We start from the raw sequence: 20,487 nt of genomic DNA, 5'->3' as shown, positions 1-20,487 counted from the left end.
ATCATCAAGGCTGACTCTATCATTAGGAAGAACAAAGCAATTAAATTTTGACAGAAAAATAAGTACAGTATTGCTTCCTTCTATTGAAGTTCATGGATTTATGTATGTCACACAATCTGCCCTGCTGGGCCACCTAAATTAGCTAGGAACCTCAACGACCAAAGAGTTGAGGCAAGACTCAGTGGCCACTTCAGTCCAGTATATAGACTGTGGAAGATTATCCCTCACTCTAAAATGTCTCAAGCTGGCTATGCCTGGAGTTCAAATCCCTGCTTGTTTATGGACCTCACTGGTTGGCTCTGGGCCAGTACTAAATCTCTGGACAGCTGTACTAGAGCTCAGCTTAATGTACCTCACAAAAGTGTGTGATGAAAGAATAACAGAGGGAAGCGTGGTATGTTTCCATGAGCATCCTGGAGGGAAGGTTGCTTTCAAATGAAACAATAAAGTGAGGATTCTAGGGTAACACTTCATTCTCAGGGCCTCTATCCTTGTCAGTGATGGCTCCCCAGGGTTTCTTTCCTCAGTGCCTACAAAATGTCGGAACCCTGAAACTCACCTTCAAGTGGGACATCTGTACATTTCTCACTCTCCATTGAACACTGGTACACCTTGCCAGTGGAGTTTGGTTGAGCAGGAGCGCCCACAATAATTCTGAAAATAAATAACAGACGTTGCAAGATAGTGTACACACACACACACACACACACACACACACACACACACACACACACACACACACACACACACACAGAGAGAGACACACACAGAGACACACACACACCCTCCGCTTCAAGTCCTTAGATAGAATTTCTGCCTGTTCACAGTCCCCACACCTTTGACAATCATCATTATAGACAGAAGCCATTTCCATGTAACAATTTAGGGAAGTTGCCCCATCTGGATTTCTGTCTGTCATGCAGCTTATAAGAAATCCCTGCCCTTAAAATAAAAACTGGATGGGCCTCCCCCAAATTCTCCAGTCCCATTCAGCACCACCAGGCAAATTTTCAGTCTCACTTCCTGAATTAAAAAGGGAACAGATGTGTAAGGCCTCTGTGTAAACACAGGCCGTGTGAAACTAAATAGGGAAAGAAAGTGCTCTTTGACCACAACAAAATCTACAACAGCTAAAACACATTATGGGAAAGATGGAACCATTGCACAATGCCCTTTGACGGGCAGCATATTTTTTTTAAAAAATCAATATTCCAATCAATAAATATGCCAATCAATAAATAATTTTTCTGTAAGTGCTGTGCCCCTGGCTACCCAGGATCCCATGAGGTCAACACTGAAGGCATCGAAGTGGTTTACTTGCCCCCAAGTAAATTCAGCCTCTAGGTCACGGGGTCATAAGAACCCTTAAGACTCATTACACATGGTACTGTATGGAAAGGATTGTCAATGCTATGGATGTAAGAGGTATACATGGATTTAAACTACATGAGGGTCCGTCATCTGTCGTCAAGTCGTCTCCGACTCTTCGTAGCACGCTAGCAATTAGAAGAAACCTTGATGTTAGGAAAGTGTGACGGCAAGAGGAGAAGGGGACGACCGAGGATGAGATGGCTGGACAGTGTCTGCGAAGTAACCAACATGAATTTGACACAACTCCGGGAGGCAGTGGAAGACAGGAGGGCCTGGCGTGCTCTGGTCCATGGGGTCATGAAGAGTCGGACACGACTAAACGACTAAACGAACGAACGAACGAGGGTCTGTCACCCCTAATCCCAGCTTTGTTGAAGGGAGAAGTATAAACTTCATGAAGTGTGTTGAGCATGCAGATGTACACACTATATAACCGTGCAGCCCCAGTTATCAGAACACACTTAGATTTATTTCCCTCTTATAAGAATCGACTTACTGGGGGCAGGATAAGTATCTTTAAGGGAATTTACAATGTAGAACACTTTCCTCAAGGCAATTAGCTTGAGACTTAGCTGAAGATGTCAATCAAGGTAATAGTGTTTTTTATAATTTGGTCATTAGATGGCACTTGACCTGTAGCAGAGTAGGGTGTTTCTTGATCCTATTCTCTTCTTGTCTGAGAGACACACCATGTATGATTCTCGTCTCCCTTGCTTAAAGGTGTGTCCTCTGATACCAGCTTTTCCTACTATCCCTTTTAAGAGCATCCTTCCATACTCATGGACACCTGCATGGTGAGGTCTTTTCCACTGCTTTTTTGTGAAGGCCAGGAAAGGCTTTATGTGCTACATTTCTTTCTGCCTAGCAGCTGTTGAGGGGAGTAAAAAAAAATACAAAAACTACCAGGAAAAGCAAGGAAATTTGAATCACTCCTTTTTCCACAACTGGGAAGACTTTAAAAGTCCCCACGGAGGCAAACCGCCACACAAACACCCCCTTCGGCCACAGCACCCATATATGCCACAATTGCACACATACTGATGAGTTATATCTGGGAGTGTATTTGGGAATTTACCTTGCTTCAGAGCCTTCCCCAATCTGCAGAACCTGGTACCCAAACTGCTCACTGACGTTGGAGAACCGAGCTGCCGGAGTGATCTCAACGTTGTATCCCTGAGATGGTGATTGTCCTGCAGAAAGTAGAAGTGCAGTGTTTATCCCAGGTGGATTGAGAAAAAAAATGATATTGTGTTCATATATCTGTCAAGTCACTTCCAATTTATGGCAACCCTAATAGGATGGTTAAGATCAACAGGTGGTTAAGGAATTGCAAATTAAAAGTGTCCTTTACACACACACACACACACACACACACACACACACACACACACACACACACACACACACACACACACACACACACACACACACACACACACACACACACACACACACACACACACACACACACACACACACAGAGAGAGAGAGAGAAAGAGAGAGAGAGAGAGAGAGACTGTGCTACATTCCCTAAACCTGTCACATGCCCTGAGGAGTGATACAGGAATTTTGTCTCATTGCCAGTACTGAAATACGTTTCAGTTGTTTGCCCAGGACCAGGGGATTCACTCCAAGAAGCAGAATGACTTTAGCCCACTTGCTCATTCTTGTTCACTTTATTCGAATTGCTCCTCTGCAGCTTTTTGAGGTTATGTGCAAATTAGCTAAGTGACACTCCAAAACCACATAAGAAAGAATGTGATGTGAGAATAAGAAAGGACTTCTAAGATCAAGGCTCTTTTCTTCAACCATGGTCAAGCAATTAAGAACATAAGAAAAGTGCTACTGGACAGACAAAGGCTGATCTAATCCAGTATTCCAGCCCCTCTCCATCCCCTCAGGAGAACTTACCAGCTTCTAGAACTTGATGGACATGCCCTTTTTCCTTTAAAATCTTGCAAACATGGCAAATGCCACATTCTTCCTAATGATAGGGCTGGCTCTGAGCAGGACACAAAGCACAGCTCAACCCTCCCAACTCATGTTCCTCAATGAGGGACACCAAGAGTCATGGTGCCTCTAATGCTGAAAGTAATATGGTCTGAAGCTCAACTTCAAAAAAACTAAGATCATGGCCACTGGTCCCATCACCTCCTGGCAAATAGAAGGGGAGATATGGAGGCAGTGACAGATTTTATTTTCTTGGGCTCCAGGATCACTGCAGATGGTGACACCAGCCACGAAATTAAAATATGCCTGCTTCTTGGGAGGAAAGTGATGACAAACCTAGACAGCATCTTAAAAAGCAGAGACATCACCTTGCCGACAAAGGTCCACATAGTCAAAGCTATGGTTTTTCCAGTAGTGATGTATGGAAGTGAGGGCTGGACCATAAAGAAGGCTGACCGCTGAAGAACTGATGCTTTTGAATTGTGGTGCTGGAGGAGACTCTTGAGAGTCCCCTGGACTGCAAAGAGAACAAACCTATCCATTCTGAAGGAAATTAACCCTGAGTGCTCGCTCACTGGAAGGACAGATCCTGAAGCTGAGGCTCCAATACTTTGGCCATCTCATGAGAAGAGAAGACTCCCTGGAAAAGACCCTGATGTTGGGAAAGTGTGAAGGCAAGAGAGAAGGGGATGACAGAGGACGAGATGGATGGACGGTGTCATCGAAGCTATCAACATGAATTTTACCCAACTCCGGGAGGCAGTGGAAGACAGGAGGGCCTGGCGTGCTCTGGTCCATGGGGGTCATGAAGAGTTGGACATAACTAAACAACCAAACAAGAACAAAACTTTATCTTCCATTAATTATTGTTCTTGTGGTGGTGAATTCTAGAGTTTTACACCAGGCTGACACATTTCATTGCATCTGCTGTCTCAGGTAGCTGCCTGTTCTGCATCACAAAAGGGCCACCATTGTTATGGGATGTGTGAAGAAGTATGGAACAATTTGAAAAATGGGTAAAGCTAAAAGAGGAAAATCCAATAGTCCTCCCAATGGAATGTAAGAGTGAAGTAGTATCAATAAACCCCTCAGAATTTCATAATCTCAGTTAACAGGTGAGGAAAAGAAATGACAGCAAAAGAGGACAAAATGGCAGCGTAAGGATGACCTGATCCACCCAGTTACCACTACCAGTGCTCTGACTGCACAAGCAACTTATTGCACTGCACATTATTAACATTTTGCATTTTTGTAACCAGCAGAACAGAGAAATGCAGAAAAATATAACTGTAGTCCTCTGTAGCTGTCAGTTCTAATATTGCACCTTGGAAACATTTATAAAAATACAGATGACAAAACCAAATAATACTTCTCTTGCCACTTAATGTTTGAAAACAGAATAGAATAAAATATGGAAAATCTCTGTCAAAATGCCTCTAACAATGCTTTCAAAGGTAAATATCACTCATTTCAATCAAGTTACTTAAAATGTTACAGTACGTCAAAAGTAACTTTGTAAGATCATTTACTTCACTTGTCACTCTAGAACTAAGCAGTTATTAGTAATTACTATTTATAACTCTGAGGTTTTTTAAATATTAAACATGCTACTGTATTAGTATACTGTACAGTTATGGAGACATGGCCTTATTTGTAAGTCATCTAAAATTGAGAACACATTCATTGTCTACACTGTGATTAGCAAAGGCCTGACAGGCAAGATAGATTTTATGACTGATAATGTGTAGAACAGAAGCAACAGTCCATCACTACAGAGGTTATGAGAGACTGTATTCAGACGAAAAGTAAGTCTGGAAATAAATAGGTAAGAAAGCTGGAGAACTAGAGCAATGCATTTGAAAGAGAGAGAGATGAGGAAAGAGAACTGGCAACGACTGTTTGCCCTTTTTAAAGTTGCTTCCGGAGATTCTTGGTATTATCCATGTGAAATTGGGCAGCACTACTCCTTTGAATTAAAAAAAAAACAGAATGTCAGGAAATTGATGGAAACTACAGACTTTAGAAATAAGAAAAGAGCAGCTGGTTCTGTCACTGAAAGCAATACTGGTAATGATGGGACCTGTGACCTTACAGACATTGTAGGACTTCAGATCCCATCAACCCCAGCAAGCTTGCTCAAATATCAGAGTCGATGGTCACTGTAATCCACCCATTTGCTTGGGACCACCATTTCCCCAACCCTGTTATGTACTACAGATGCCTTTTAAAACTCCTTCTACAAATGGTGCTCTGTTTGAAATCTGACATGTTAGACTGCGTGACATTATAAAACTAATTATTTTTTTTATTTATTTATTAGATTTCCCCCCCCCCCAGACAATGTCTACTCGGGGCGGCTTACATGGATAAAAACACAACAACATGACATGTACAGTATAAAAATCGTCAAAAATGCAGTTATAGCAATTAATTCCAAACAACACATTACTAAGTTGACATGACTCAAGGAAGAAAAATAGAGAGCAATTAATTGACTGGAGGGAAGGCCTGCTTGAATAGCCAAATTTTTAACTGGCTTTTGAAAACACCCAGCGAGGGTGCCAGACGAATTTCTGTTGGGAGGGTGTTCCACAGCCAAGGGGCCACCGCCGAGAAGGCCCGGTTTCTTGTTTTTTCCTTCTGGGCCTCCCTCAGTGTCAGACCCCTCGGGTGATTCGGGTAGATTTAGGTGGAAGAAGACGATCTGCCAAATATAACTACTAAAAATGCCAACGAGACCATTTGAGTGGAAAACATCAGTGTTACAGGATTTGGAAATCATCATGGTGGGAAGAATTCTCAGAAAATGTAGAAGGCGCCCACTTGAGGGATTTCTTGGCCTGCTGGCTCAGCCATTCTTATTGATCTGCAGAAGATAGCCCCCACAACGGAAGCACAACACATTTGGCCTTCTGCGAAGAAGCCAAGTTCCCAACCACAAAATCTGACAGTCGGGTTCACATAACATTAAAAAAAAAAAGAAAAGAAAGAAAAGAGTTCATGCTCGCTCACTTATGAGGACTGCTCAGGTATTTCCCCCTGAAATGTCAAGATGTAGGCAGCAGGCAGCAAATTAAAATCTGTACCTCTATAAGATAAAATTGAAGTTTCTCAACTCATTCACATGCTTCTAATGTGGCCCCACATCCTACTTTACAAAGAACAGCTGTCCATTCAAAGGAAGACCTGTTTTGTTCCACTTCACCTTCTCTTTTAAGCAATGCATACACAGCCATCTTCAAGGCTCCTCTGTTCTGTGTTATTTTCAGAGCTTTTAACTTGTGAGTTTTTTTTAGTGTCTTTTCACTTGTCAGAAGCAAACAAAAGTTAGAAGAATCATTGAATTATGTTCTGCATTGGCCTTGTTACCATGTTGCCTAAGTAACGTGTGTAGCAGACTCACTCACACACGTACCACAGATACCATGTAGAACCTAAAACATCCCACGCCAGGTTTGTTTTGCATTCATATAGCTCAACCATAATGGGAAAAGGCAGAAAAGTGTTATCAAGTTGTTCCCGATTTATCACGACCCTCCAGGGGTTTCTAAGTACAAAGTACTCTGAAGAGGTTTACCATTTTGTCCTTCTGGTAGCTCTCTGGAACAATGCAGCTTGCCCAAAGCTACACAGGTAACAGGCACAAAACCCCATCAGACACATATACTCACTTGCCAGTAATACTGGCTGGCCCTTCTGGAAGGAGGGCTAGGGGTTATACAACGAGGCACCCCAATCCACTGAACTACTGGATCTCTTGTGCACACATTTTCGCCATAGTTTATCAGCACTTCTGATGAAGCTTTGAGACGTGACTGTTCGTCAGAGCATTATTTCATTGACATGGCTACAGTCAAAGGGTCCAAATTTAGTCATAATGTACATATTAAGAAAAGGTCTATTCAAATGAATGTGACCAACAAGTACCATTAACTTCAGAAGGTTTATTGTAAGTGTGACTAATTATCGATCAAACATGAAACTACTCATCCTGAAACTCAGTAAAAAGTTCTTGACATTTAGTCCAGTCGTGTCCAACTCTAGGGTGCGGTGCTCATCCCCATCTCCAAGCCGTAGAGTCAGCGTTTGTCCGTAGACAGTTTCCATGGTCACATGGACAGCGCAACTAGACACCGAACACCGTGACCTTCCCACCAAGCCGGTACCTATTTATCTACTCACATTTACATGCTTTCAAACTGCTAGGTTTGCAGGAGCTGGGACAAGCGACGGGAGCTCCCTCCGTCGCGTGGATTCAATCTTACGACTGCTGGTCTTCTGACCTTGCAGCACAGAGGCTTCTGTAGTTTAATCCACAGCGGCACCATGTCCCTTCTGAAACTCAGTAGGGACTACCATAAATAACAAAAGTTCAAACTGCAGTCAGCGTGGAGCTTTGCAGGGATTTCTCTCAAATGTATCTCTTAATTCCCTAATTTCTTTTCCAAAATGAGAAAGTGAGAGGATTCACTTTTAATAAGACAATGCAATACTGGTTTAATTACTATCAGTATGGATCAGTTCAAACTATGCACCATCAAGAGAAAAGTCAGGCAAGCAAGCAAACAAGAACCAGGCCTATGTGGAATGTGATCCATATCTATGCTTCCACATCATGGAAATCTGTTTTATTGTAAATCAATTATCAGTCTATCTAACTCAGAATTGTCTCGGGATGGGAAGCATCCATGCATACTGATGCTGTTGGACTAAAGTTACCACCAGTCCCAGCCAGGATAGCTAATTTCAACCCTTTATGTCTAGTCCTTGCCAGGATGGAATTGAGCTCCCAACTGCTGGCTCTACAGCCGGTTAGCTAAAACCACTAAGTTGTCCAGGAATGTACCCATGATATCCAGTGTGGTATCGTGGATAATGTGGTAAGACTCAGGAGATCTTGATTCAAATCCCTGCTTAGCCATGAAAATTCACAGGGGAATGGGTAGCCTGGGTAAAATCACTCCTTACCCTGAAAGCCCTATTAGGGCCTCCATAAGTTGGTTCCAATTTGACAGCACTTAACATGCAATTACACCCACCGATTTTATTCCAGAGCTCATCAGGAGAGCACACGGTATGCATACAAAGTATTCCAGGCTCACTTCCTGCTCTCTCCAAATAAATCAGGATTGGGAAAGATCTCTGTCCGTGGCCTTCAGAACCAGCTAGTACTGGGACAGAAAGATCAACAAACTCGCATGCTGTACCGTAGGTTCATATGTAACAAGCAGGGGCAGTGCTGCACCTCTTTCAGGAGCTCCTTGGAGCCACTCTGGAGAAGGCCCTGCCCCTTGTAGCTCTGCTTCTGATGGGCAGGCCCTGCTTGAACATCTTGAAAGATGTCTGGCTACAGAGTACATATTGGCATTTATTATGTTTCTACTCTGCTTTCTCATGGCTAGGTAACTGAAGAGGCCTTCTTACAATCTTTGTAAAAGATAATAAAACCAACAAGCAAAAACAAATTCAACTATACTATCATTAAGATGAAATCAAACTAAATGTAACCATAGAGATGCAAGTCTACAAACAGTTAAAATAACCACAGTATATTAAACTGCTTCATAAGCCACTTTTAAACAAAGTGTTTTCACACCCTTCCTAAAACCATGGCAGATAAGTTATTTCACACACATTCTAAATACAAGCAGTGAGGTCTGCCTGGTTCCTGCAAGCGTTTGATACTTAAATCTCATCCTTGCGATTGGAAACAAAAAGGTTTTTTTTTACTGTTCAAGTGCCATCTTGGTTTTCCGGTTCTCAGGCCTACAGCTTCTTTCAGCTGAGAATTGCTTCTTGCAATACTTTGCATACCGATATAATCAATCCATTGCAATAAGGAAAATGTCCTGCCATCCTGGACACACAAGATGGAGGCCAGGTATTAACCCTGTATGATACATGCAATATATTTAAGGACACCTACTTTTAGCTTTACGTGTGCTCCCGTTACGGCTGCCAGGTCCACAGCATATCATTACAAAGATATCATTACAAAACCTCAGCCTAGGGAAAAGCGGGAAGAAGTTGGGAAAGGAGGCTGGCACTTTTTTCTGGGCTAGATGACTGAAGAAACAAACACAAGACACTCCATTCTCTTGTGTTCTTCCAAAGGCCATGATCTGCAAGCATTCCTTGGTCCTCTCCTCCATATTATTTTACCCAGGCTTTGTGCCCTGGGGAGGACACTCCAGCTTCACGTACAGCGTCAAAACACTAGACGCTGTTTCATGTCCTCCATACAGAGTATGTTACCATAGTCTCTCAAGACTGAAGGATGCCTATGGTCTCCCTATCTTCTTCTCCTGCCTCTGGCCTTTTGGTTTACTGATACAGTATTGTACAACATGCAGGATCCATGAGCCACTGAATCCTAGGAAGGAAGGGGCAAAGATGAATATTAAATCCACTTCACACACAAACAAGCTTCTTCCTCTTCTAATATTATTCACTCTTCCTATATTCCATTCTCAAGAATCCTAGCAATTCCTTGAGGCTTCAGGTCAGAACCCCACCCTCCACCAGACAGGGCTACCCTATGGCGTGTAAACAAATCCAGTTACAATTTTACATGTACTCCCTAAGTAAACAAATCATCCTCCACCTAAGACTGCTAATAGAGTTAGTTGCCATTTAAAAAAAAAACTTCCCTGTGATAAGTCCTTCTATACGGTAACAAACTGGTCTGCTTCCAGCCCTGCAAGGTGGGCCAAGCTGCAAGACAACCTTTGTCCATATTTCTCACAATATTGTTTTTCCTGGTTTTATCCGGTCTTATTTTGCAGAAAGAAAACTAGGCCTAGGGCGTTATCAAAACAGAGAGGTTTATTTTTCATCGTTCTCTTTCATTTCTTTAAAATTGGGTTAGTGTAACTAGCACGAGAGAAAGAATTTAAGAAACAGGCTGTTGCTTTAAAAATAAAATTAAGAAAACCTCACTTCCCAGCTAAACATATAAAGGTCCTAAGAATACAGTTCTTAAGAACTTTATATGTTTGATATATATGCATAATCTAACATGCGCTGGATTATGGAGAAAGCCAGAGAGTTCCAGAAAAGCATCTACTTCTGCTTCATTGACTACGCAAAAGCCTTTGACTGTGTCGACCACAACAAACTATGGCAAGTCCTTAAAGAAATGGGAGTGCCTGAACACCTTATCTGTCTCCTATAGTCTATTTTAAAAGTGATCTTTGGAAGCTTCCAGGAGAAAGTTGGAAGTACAAAAAAATAACTTCAGGGTCACACTTTGCTCAAAAGGCACTACGAGTACTGTAATCAAAACATGGCAGTCCAGGGAACCATTCTCACAACCGGAGGATACAGGTGCTGATGTTAGCAGAAACTAGAACATGAACATAGGATAAACACAGTTAAACACACAACAGATCAGCCTACACTGCAGTGCCATGCATGTTTATAGAATACAGCACTCCTCTCTGTATTCACAGGGCCTTGACTCAGAAAAGTGTATAGAGGTCAGTCCACAGCCTGGTTATTCTTGAAATCCAGTGACCCACCGGCGGATATTTCTGTAAATGAAATGTTATTTTCTCTGTTTTGCAGCTGACTTGTGGTATCACCAATAGATACCATAAATGAAAGGGGAAGGATTGCTTCCTCTGTTGAAATATTTGGAGGCCAATGAAGGGGCACCCTGCAGTAAAGCTGCCAGGAATTAGGCTGGTAAGTAGGAGCAAATTTACAATGATCAAGCCAATCCTTCTCTTGTCAGCAGAATTCCCACCCTTTTAACAAGGCACCTGCTCCTTCACATTTTAATCTGCATGCAATACTTTTCTTAGTATGGATTTTAAATGATAATAAACACACACACACCCCTTAATTTGCCACATATTTTCACATTTGTCTTGTTGTTAAAGAAAGGGGACCAGGGCCAGTTAAGTGTGGGACAGAAGGCGAGAGGGATACCCCACTTGCTGGAGAACCATCCCTCCCCCACAACGAGGATAAGGAGGCGAGACCCCAGCCAGCACCAGAACCTACGGAGAAAGCTCAACAAGGGACAGAAATAGAGGAACTGAGTGAAGATATACAGAAAATAATGATGGGAGGAGGTTCAGGAGGAAAAAGCAGGAAAGGAGAGGAAAAAGAGGGTCGTTTGAGGCAAGAACAGAGGAGGTAAAAAGGAAGGAGGGGAAGTTGCTGCCCAGTTGGGAATGGGGTTGGATGGAGGATCCCCGGATGGGATTATGGGAGATACTAAGGGTGCCTAAGGAGGAGGCGTGGATTACAGGAGGAGAAGAGAGATTCCACCCACACCCTCTTATTGGGGAGAAGATGAGGTGAGAGAGTGGAGGAGGAGGCTGAGAGAGGAGAAAGAGAGAGTTGAGAAAGGAGAGAAAGGTTGGATTGGAGAATAAGGGAGATGAGGAGGAAGAGTTACAGGGAGGACCCTGGGAGAACCAAGACCCCGAGAGGCCAACCCTGTGGAATGACGAGAATGTGCCCTTGCTGGAAGGTTCGACAGGGCAGACCGTAAGAGACTGGATCCCTTCAGATCTACCGAGACCATGGAACACTCGTTGTGGAAATCCGTTCCTGTTTCAAGATTGGAAATCTCTTCGGGACCCTTTGGCAGAAGGAAAGAAGACTCACGATCATGTTACGGACACTTGTTTTATTGTTAAATGCACCAATACAAAAAACTTCATTCATCTCCAGGACAGAATATTGTTCGTAATTATAATGGGTAACAGGAATCATTTCAACACTGTTCACAGATCTTCCATTTCCTCCCCCTGAACCCCACCCCCATCTAACCACAAGGAGGAAGTGACCTCTACTTTTCCATGCCTCCAGGATGACAATTTTGTCAAGCTCGGACCATAGCCGTGCCTTTAGTTGCACCTTACGTAAAGTGCAAAATATGTGGCTTCCCATTATGCAAAAAGCATCAATGCAACATAGTTAATCTCCAGCAATCAGACTCCTAGATCCTAGTTAAGAGGGCTGATATGAGATCTAGGAGTTTCTAGTCCTACTAAATCATGAACCTCACTAGATGGATGACCTTGGGCCTGATACTTTCACTCAGTATGTCCTAACAGGAAAGAGTGAATGAGTTTTAGGATAAAGCAGGAAAAAGAACTTTCCCCATTGTCTGCCATTTTGTTATTTAGTTGTTAAGTCGTGCCCGACTCTTCGTGACCCCATGGACCAAAGCACACCAGGCCCTCCTGTCTTCCACCGCCTCCCGGAGTTGGGTCAAATTCATGTTCGTAGCTTCTGTGACACTGTCCAACCATCTCATCCTCTGCTGTCCCCTTCTCCTCTTGCCTTCACACTTTCCCAACATTAGGGTTTTTTCCAGGGAGTCTTCTCTTCTCATGAAATGGCCAAAGTATTGGAGCCTCAGCTTCAGGATCTGTCCTTCCAGTGAGCACTCAGGCTTGATTTCCTTCAGAATGGATAGGTTTGTTCTCTTTGCAGTCCAGGGGACTCTCAAGAGCCTCCTCCAACACCACAATTGAAAAGAAATAGAAGTTGGAGTACCATATTTTTGTGTGGAAAATCTATGAGCTCCAGACCTATTTCTGCTTCTTGTTATGTGCTGTTGCTGAATGAATGGCAACATTATGAATGAATGACCGCAAAAAGGTCCTATCATTAATACCCTGCTTAGGTCTTGCATGCTAAAGGCTGTGGGTTCTTTTGTTAAGTCAAAGCATCTCATGCTACGTCTTCCTCTTTTCCTATTGCCTCCAACATTTCCTAGCATTATTTCCTGGTATTTTTTTCTACTCAAATTCCTTTGTGTACATTTTTTTTAAAAAATCTAATTAAATTTCTTTGTGTAGCACTCCATGATAAAATGATAAATGTAGTGATTCATTAGTTTTATGAATGATAAAATTTACCATTCATTAGGTGCATAAAGCCTTTTCACTTCTAATGTAAAAGTGTGGTGCTTATATACCACCCCATAGTGCTTAAATCGGTTTACAAGTTAATTATGTAGGCTCCACATTGCCCCCCCCCCGTGAGCTGAGTACTCATTTTTCAAAGTTGGAAGGATAGAAGGCTGAGTCAACCTTAAAAGGGCTACCTGGGATTGAACCCCGTCGTAAGCACAGTTTTGACCACCGGAAACATTTTTACTGTCCCATGTTGGTGACAGACTGGCTGAATGTGAACCAATCAGTGTTTAGTCCAAACAAGAGAGAGCTGTTCCTGGTCAATCAAAAGGGAGATTAAAGAACAGGGATTCCAAACCAGTGTTGGACAAAGTTACAATGCCTAGAGTCAGCCATAAGCTTGCATACCTTGCTTTCAGCAACTGTATAAACACACTCCTAAATCCACTGACGTTACATATCAGATTTGGGCACAGTGACACTTGTTAAAACAGCTTCACTATCTAGCAGTCCCTTTTCAGATACAATTCGAAATATTGGCTGTGGCCAATGGAGCCCTACACAGATAGAGGACAGATCATCTGAATGACTATGTTCTCTTCTGTGAGCATGACTGGGTTCGAAGGACCTTGGGAGAGGTCTCTATGTCCATTTCCTACCCCACTTGGCATATGAAGGCAAAGAAAAAACCTTTTAATTGGTTGGTTCTAATTCCTGAAAATGGCTTCCACGGTAGCCAAGGGTAGCTTGATTTTCACTGGTAAGTAAATAAATTTTTATTCACACAGGCGTTGGGCTTCTCAGCTGGTCTGTTTGCTGAAATAGGTTTTAAGCATTTGGAAAAATATATTTTCGTGGATTACAGCTCCTAGAATGCCCCAGACAGCGAGATCAGTATCCATGTTAGTATTCTGCAAGTGATTCAGAACAATAAGTTTCCTAAGCTCTTATTTTACAGAGCAGTGGTTCCCAGGCTTGGGTAACCCAGGTGTTCTTGGACTGCCACTCCCAAAAATCCTGGCCAGCACAGGTAGTAGTAAAGGCTTCTGGGAGTTGTAGTCCAAGAACACCTGGGTTACTCAAGGATAGGGACTAATATTACAGAGGGAACATAGTTGGTTAGTTAGTTTTGGAAACATTGTTAACTGGTTTGCTGTTATGTTTTCATTGTAACCTCGTTTTAATCTTGTATTTTTGTTGATGTTCGCTTGCTTGACTGTAGTGGAAGGGCAGGAAAAAGACCGAGAGGAAGGAAGGAAGGTAAAAGTGTGCATTCTGAGTCATGACTTAAATGTTTAATTATTTCACCATGTCTGTTGCTGGACTACAACCAAAAGGTAGAGTATGGAGATCAGTGAAATGTCTCTCTCAACTCTTAATACTGCTGACATAACACAACGAAACTTCCAAAGCGGGGAGGTGGGTAGAGTAGATTTCCTTTCTGAGGTACAAAAATCCACAGTGGTAAGAAGCCTGGTTTGCTACAAGCAAATAATTGTTGTCAACCCACACAAGTGGTTCCCACACAGTTTTGTTTTTGTTGTTGTTGTTTTTTTTTTTGCCATATGGGGGTAGAGAACAGCCAAAGGTATCAATTTGGCAAGGGGGAAAACCCTAGAGAAAGCAGTGGCCATGGAATATGTGTGTTAATTTCTGTTCCCAAAAACAGAGTTGTCGGGTTTATTAATAACAGCGTGATTTAGGACTTCTCGTAGTGCCTGGTGAATGTCATGACCACCTTCTTTCTAGTTAATGAAACTCTCCTATCTTTAATGACTGTCAGACACTGAGCTCTCTCTACCTGCTTCTTTGGGGAAAAAACCCTTCAGAATATATAGTGGTGCAAAAATACTTTGAATATAGCCAAATCTTGGGAAAGTTATTTAGGGGAGGGGGGGAGACAACTCCCAGAATACGCCAGCTAGCACGGCCAGTGGCCACAAAGCACTGTAATAGTACATTTAACATCCACATAGTTATTAGTATTTATTATTTATTTATTTGGATTCAAGACAATTAGTGAGAGTGTAATGAGGAAGTAGCACCAGAAGTTACCACTATGATCATGATGGCATCCCCACTGTCATCATACACACACTGTCCCCAGGTACAGCTCATCCTGTTCAGCACCTGAGTTTTGTGGTTCAGCACTTCATTACTACGACCAGAGCCCTTCTGGTAATGGCACCAATGTTGTGACATGTCCTACCCAGGTGATACAGAGACTGCTTTTTTTCAGGTGCAAACCAAAAACCTGGCTTTTGGGTCCATCTAGACCTGATTCTATGGACATTGTTTTGATGCATTTTGCTGCTTTTAAAAATATTTTGCTCCTCTATACATTTCTTGTATTGTTTTCTTATATTTGTCCCAGTGAGATCAGATGATGCCACATATGTTGTTTTAAATGTTGTCGGTTAATTGTTTCAACAATTAATAGACCAGAAGGAAGGAAGGAAGGAAGGAAGGAAGGAAGGAAGGAAGGAAGGAAGGAAGGAAGGAAGGAAGGAAGATGTTCAAAATCAGCCAGTGTTAGCACAGGATTAGCAAATTGGTTACAGCCCATAAATGCCTTAACAGATCAACATGAATTTAATTCTTCAGAACACCAGAAATCACTGTCTTAATACTAAACTGCATATATGTCAAGAAATACACGGTTTGGCAATATACATGCTTCATAAAAACAATAAATAGTGCACTAGACCCAATCAGAGCTTGGATCATTACATGTTAAAAGGACCTCATTATGTTAATCACTACACTTCTCAGTGCTGCAAGTAAATTATTGCATTGCACATTATCAACGTTTTCTACCCTATTTCCCAATAATAAAACCTAACCTGAAAATAAGCCCTATTATGATTTTTCAGGGTGTCCGTAATATAAGCCCTACCACAAAAATAAGCCCTAGTGAAGTGAAACCCCACCTCCACCCTTGTACAACAACCAGAAGAAGATGGTTGATACATCATGACTGTATCTGAATAAATGTTGATTGTTATACATGAAAAAAAAAAATAAAACATCCCCTGAAAATAAGCCCTAATGTGTTTTTGGAGCAAACATTTACATAAGACCCAAAAGCCAGGTCTTATTTTCAGGGAAACACGGTATTGTCCTAACTAGAGTAGTAAGCCAGAAAAATACAGAGAAAATACCCCCCATCCATCTAGTATCCAATTTTGTTATTGTACTTTAGAAATATTTTTATAAATCCAAAAAGAAAAAAGAAAAAACCTACACACCAGATAATACTTACCTTGACAGGATTGATAAGAGAATGACATAAAACCTCCAAAATGTCTTTAAAAATGCTTTTAAAGTGCCATTTAAAAGTAATTTGTGAAAAGGAAGTAGGTGTCATTCAGTACAGCTAAGTGTTTTCAGCATTACTGGAACTTTGAAGAGACTATGTGCATCACACCCAAATAAATACAACTCCAGATCATTATGTTACCTACAAATACCAACTTCCAAGCTTTCTGCGCAATTAAAGTGGCCGCTGTTGGAAGGTGCCGCCCTTTTGCCTGGTACATCTGATGCCCCCCTTAAACCCCTCAACTATTATTTGGCCTTGACCAAAATCTTCCACTGAGGCCATTTATGTGTGTGTGTGTGGGGGGGGGGGGTCTTCTCCCATGCTAAACAGCAACTTCAGGACGACAAGCTCAGACCCGGTTTACTATTCACTTCTTCTGGGGGTGCCCTGGAACTGTGCAGCTTGCCCATGGCCACACAGACGGGCTCATCATTTCTCTGGAAGCACAGTGGGGAACCCAACTTCCAAACTCTCACTCTGCAACCAGATGCCTAAACCATTTGAGCTACCCAGACGCTGCATAGGCAAATATTTTGTAGAAGACAAGTGGATAAATGTAGCACGACTCATTCCAAAGAGCTGCCTTTGGAAATTAGAGTGGTCAGCTTGAGAAGCTAGCCTTTTAACAGTAGCAGCATTAGGGGGTGGGGAAATTCCTTCACTGGAAATTTTTCAACACAGATTGGGGTGGATTTCTGCTCATAAGGCTTTACTAGTAGATTTTCTACGTTGGTAGAGGTTGACCGGGGCAACTTTTGGAATCCCTTCCAGGTCTAACGTTTAGCGAAGCTGCCTTAGATACTGAGGCACCTTACCGGTTGATTCAGCCCACTACTGTAGATGCTAACACACAGCAGTGCTCCAAAGTTCGTGCAAGGGTTTCCTTGCTGTCTATCTGAAGAGACCAGAAATAGGATTTGATGCCCCTGCACATGAAGCATGTATACGATGGCTCAGTCACAATCTCCCCCTGGCAGAGTTTAATCTGCAGCACATGGCTTCAATTATTGCTATATCCTGAAAAAACATCTGCTGATTTTAGTTTGCCTTTGGATATTGCAGGATTGCAGACCCCGTTATACCTCAACATGGGCTTAGCTTAGCAGGAATTGGAGGTTAAAAAAAAAATCTGAAGTTACTTATCCCGGTATTACAGATATCTACGAATGCAACTTTCTCTGTCTCTCCCATCCTCTCCCTCTCTTATTCTGTTTCACAGCTGGTTGGCAGTCCTACAGATGGTCAGGATGAGAGGATACAATGCAGTGTTTGCCAAACACTTCTGATCAGATGACTCCATACATATTCCATAGTTTCCCCAAATGTCCATCAGCAACAAACGTCCACTACTTTGGGAAAGAGGAAAGAAGTGCGGATGGACACAGTTGGCTTAACCCATTCAAGTCAGTCTGGTACTTGCAGAATCACTATCATGTTTATTTGGATTTTGAGCCTGTTTCTGCTTCTTTTGCAAACATAAGCTTTCTATTCCTATCTGCAGTTCTTTGGGTAGGGATATTCAAGGAGACCCAAAGGTCTATGCTGAACTCAGAATGGAAATTGCCAACAAGAGCACTTCAAGACTTGCAACGCAACATATCTGCATTTAGAAGCCACTGGCAATGGTGTGGCTAAAAATATTGTAAATATTGTAAAATAAATAAATAAATAAAAATATTGTAAATAAATAAATAAATAAATAAATAATAACAATGAAGTGGGTAGAAAGCAAGCAGAACAGAGGAAGCTACCTTACGCAACCTAAGGCTGTTGACCATATAACCTGGTAGCAGGTACTGTGCTCAGACATTTCAGACAGGAGTGTGTAAGATGCTGAGAATCAGTGAAGCCTGCGAAAGTTTTTTTAGAATCTCCATTCCCAGCCCCCAGTTAGCAGTCATGCTAGTAATAGGGGCATTCCGGGAGTGACTGTTCAAAGTTCTGCAAGGCATGTGCTCTGCTAAAAACTTAACAATACTTCCCTAAGTCTTTGGCAAAACACTACATCTTCCACCTTACCCAATCTCAATGCATTTGTGTACACACACACACACACACACAAAGAGAGAGAGAGAGAGAGAGAGAGAGACTTATTCACAGTGTACTTTCTGCCTGCTTTTTTGTCATCTTTCCCAGTTTTCCAAGCTAGATTATGTCTAAGAAAGCAAACACATGTGAAACACACACACACACACACACACACACACACAGAGAGAGAGAGAGAGAGAGAGAGAGAGAGAGAGAGAATTTTCAGACCTGGCCGAATCCCAAGATCCAACCTGCTCACTGTTCCCAAAGTCACTATTCTCACAAACATAATCCTGTCCCACCCAAGAGACCTTGCGTACGAGTAGAACAGCAGTTCTAGATTTGGACTGGGACCTAAGAGTGGGGCTGGGACAAACAAGCGAAGTTTCTAAGTGTCCTCCACTTACTCATGAAAGTCTCCAGGTAAACATGGGCTGGTCACTCCATCAGCTGGACCTAACTCACAGGCTGGAGGTGTGCATCATCATCATCATCACAACAACAACAACCACCTTAGAACTGCAGAGCTGGAAGGGACCCTATGGATCATCAAGTCCAGCCCCCGTCAAGGAGGCCCAGCGGGGAATCGAACTTCCAACCTCTGGCTCTGCAGCCAGAGACCTAAACCACGGAGCTATCCAGCAAGGAAGAAGAGATTCCTATATACTGCATTAAGTTCATTGTAGAAGGCAAATATAAATATAACAAACCAACAACCAAACCAAGGGCTTTAGCTCACTGAAGCTGACTTACCTTGAAAGTGCCACACGGTCAGCAGTGCCAGAAAGTGGACTGGAAATGATAAGCTGGCCATGGTGGAGTAGCATGAAAGATGATGCAAGGTCTTAGTCGCTGGAGCTCATGACTGGCAAGGGTGCCGGGTCATCAATTGAATAAGTTGATAAAGCGAAGAGATGGGTTCCCGAGTAGAAAGGAAACAGAAGAGTACGGAAGGACTGAGGGTGACTTCTGAATTTCAAAATCGTTACTTTCTCTCTCTCTCTGGTATGGTTCGAAAAGGAGGGGTCACATGTGCGGAGGAGGAGGAGGAGAGAAACAGTGAGGCTGCGAAACATATTTCTTCCTGTGTGGGCACACCACATGCATGTCGAAAGACTCGAGGATGTATCAGGTGGTCCCCAAGCAGTGAGGAAAAGGGTTTTCATGAGTAGAATTTCCAATTCAGACAAAATGTACAGTAGTAACAGTGACATCTGAGTACTTTTGAGTGGATCTTGCCTGATCAGAGCTGGCAAAAGTTTATTTTTGTACATTTTCAGGGGGGAGCAACATACAGTGGTGACAAGTAGAGATGTTCTAAAAACTTTATGGAAAAACGGATAACAAGCGAATCACAAACAAAATCCAGGTTAAATCGTTTCAAAAGTTATTGGAGAAGAAGTCAAATAGGAACCTGCCGATTTTTTAAAAAAACAGAAGTATCTCGCATGTTCCTAAGACTAGTCCCTATACCAAAGGACTGGGAAGGAACTAAGGTAACAGTAACTTTTGAAAAGATAACCAGGAGGAATCCAAGTAATGACTGGTCTGTTAACTCAACATCTGTTCTGGGAAAATCAGTTAAAAGACGGATTAAAGTATGAAAAAACCAATGCACAGAAAGAAGGACAAGTGCCGCTGATGGAGACTTAGCAAGGCTTCTGCAAATGTCTCAATGAAGCCTTCAAGGGCTCTTTGAGGATCACTATAAATCAGACACCGCTTTTATTATGCTACCGCCATGCCTCTTCCCCTTCATTTTATGAGAGCTTTCACACAACGTCAGTCTTGACTTATAATCCTCACTTATTTTCCTTGCCATGAGTGGACACAGCTGCTTGTCCTGGGAACAGTATGGAGCCTATATTTCACAAAGGTATCTTTTTCAAGCTCTCCAAACAGTGCATGCACATTCAAAAGAGATGGAGACAAAGCAGG

General features: G+C 42.4%; 1 protein-coding gene across 3 annotated transcripts in view; it reads right to left on the bottom strand.

The window, feature by feature from the left end:
• Positions 1-19,610, bottom strand: part of ITGAL (integrin subunit alpha L) — a 52,072-nt gene extending 32,462 nt beyond the window's left edge. For 2 of the 3 annotated variants that reach the window (XM_072976852.2, XM_072976853.2), the window contains exons 1-3: positions 19,303-19,610; positions 2,447-2,561; positions 560-654 (exon numbers count right to left, since the gene is read on the bottom strand). In XM_072976852.2, coding sequence (XP_072832953.2) covers positions 560-654; positions 2,447-2,561; positions 19,303-19,363 — 271 coding nt within the window. In that variant the 5' untranslated portion in view covers positions 19,364-19,610. The remainder of the gene's footprint in view (positions 1-559; positions 655-2,446; positions 2,562-19,302) is intronic. The other variant, XM_078377099.1, reaches the window with a different exon arrangement.
• Positions 19,611-20,487: the final 877 nt, after the last annotated feature.

Source organism: Pogona vitticeps, chromosome 6, assembly GCF_051106095.1.
Source record: "Pogona vitticeps strain Pit_001003342236 chromosome 6, PviZW2.1, whole genome shotgun sequence".
Classification (NCBI taxonomy): domain Eukaryota; kingdom Metazoa; phylum Chordata; class Lepidosauria; order Squamata; family Agamidae; genus Pogona; species Pogona vitticeps.
This window is presented reverse-complemented; position numbering and strand designations above follow the sequence as displayed.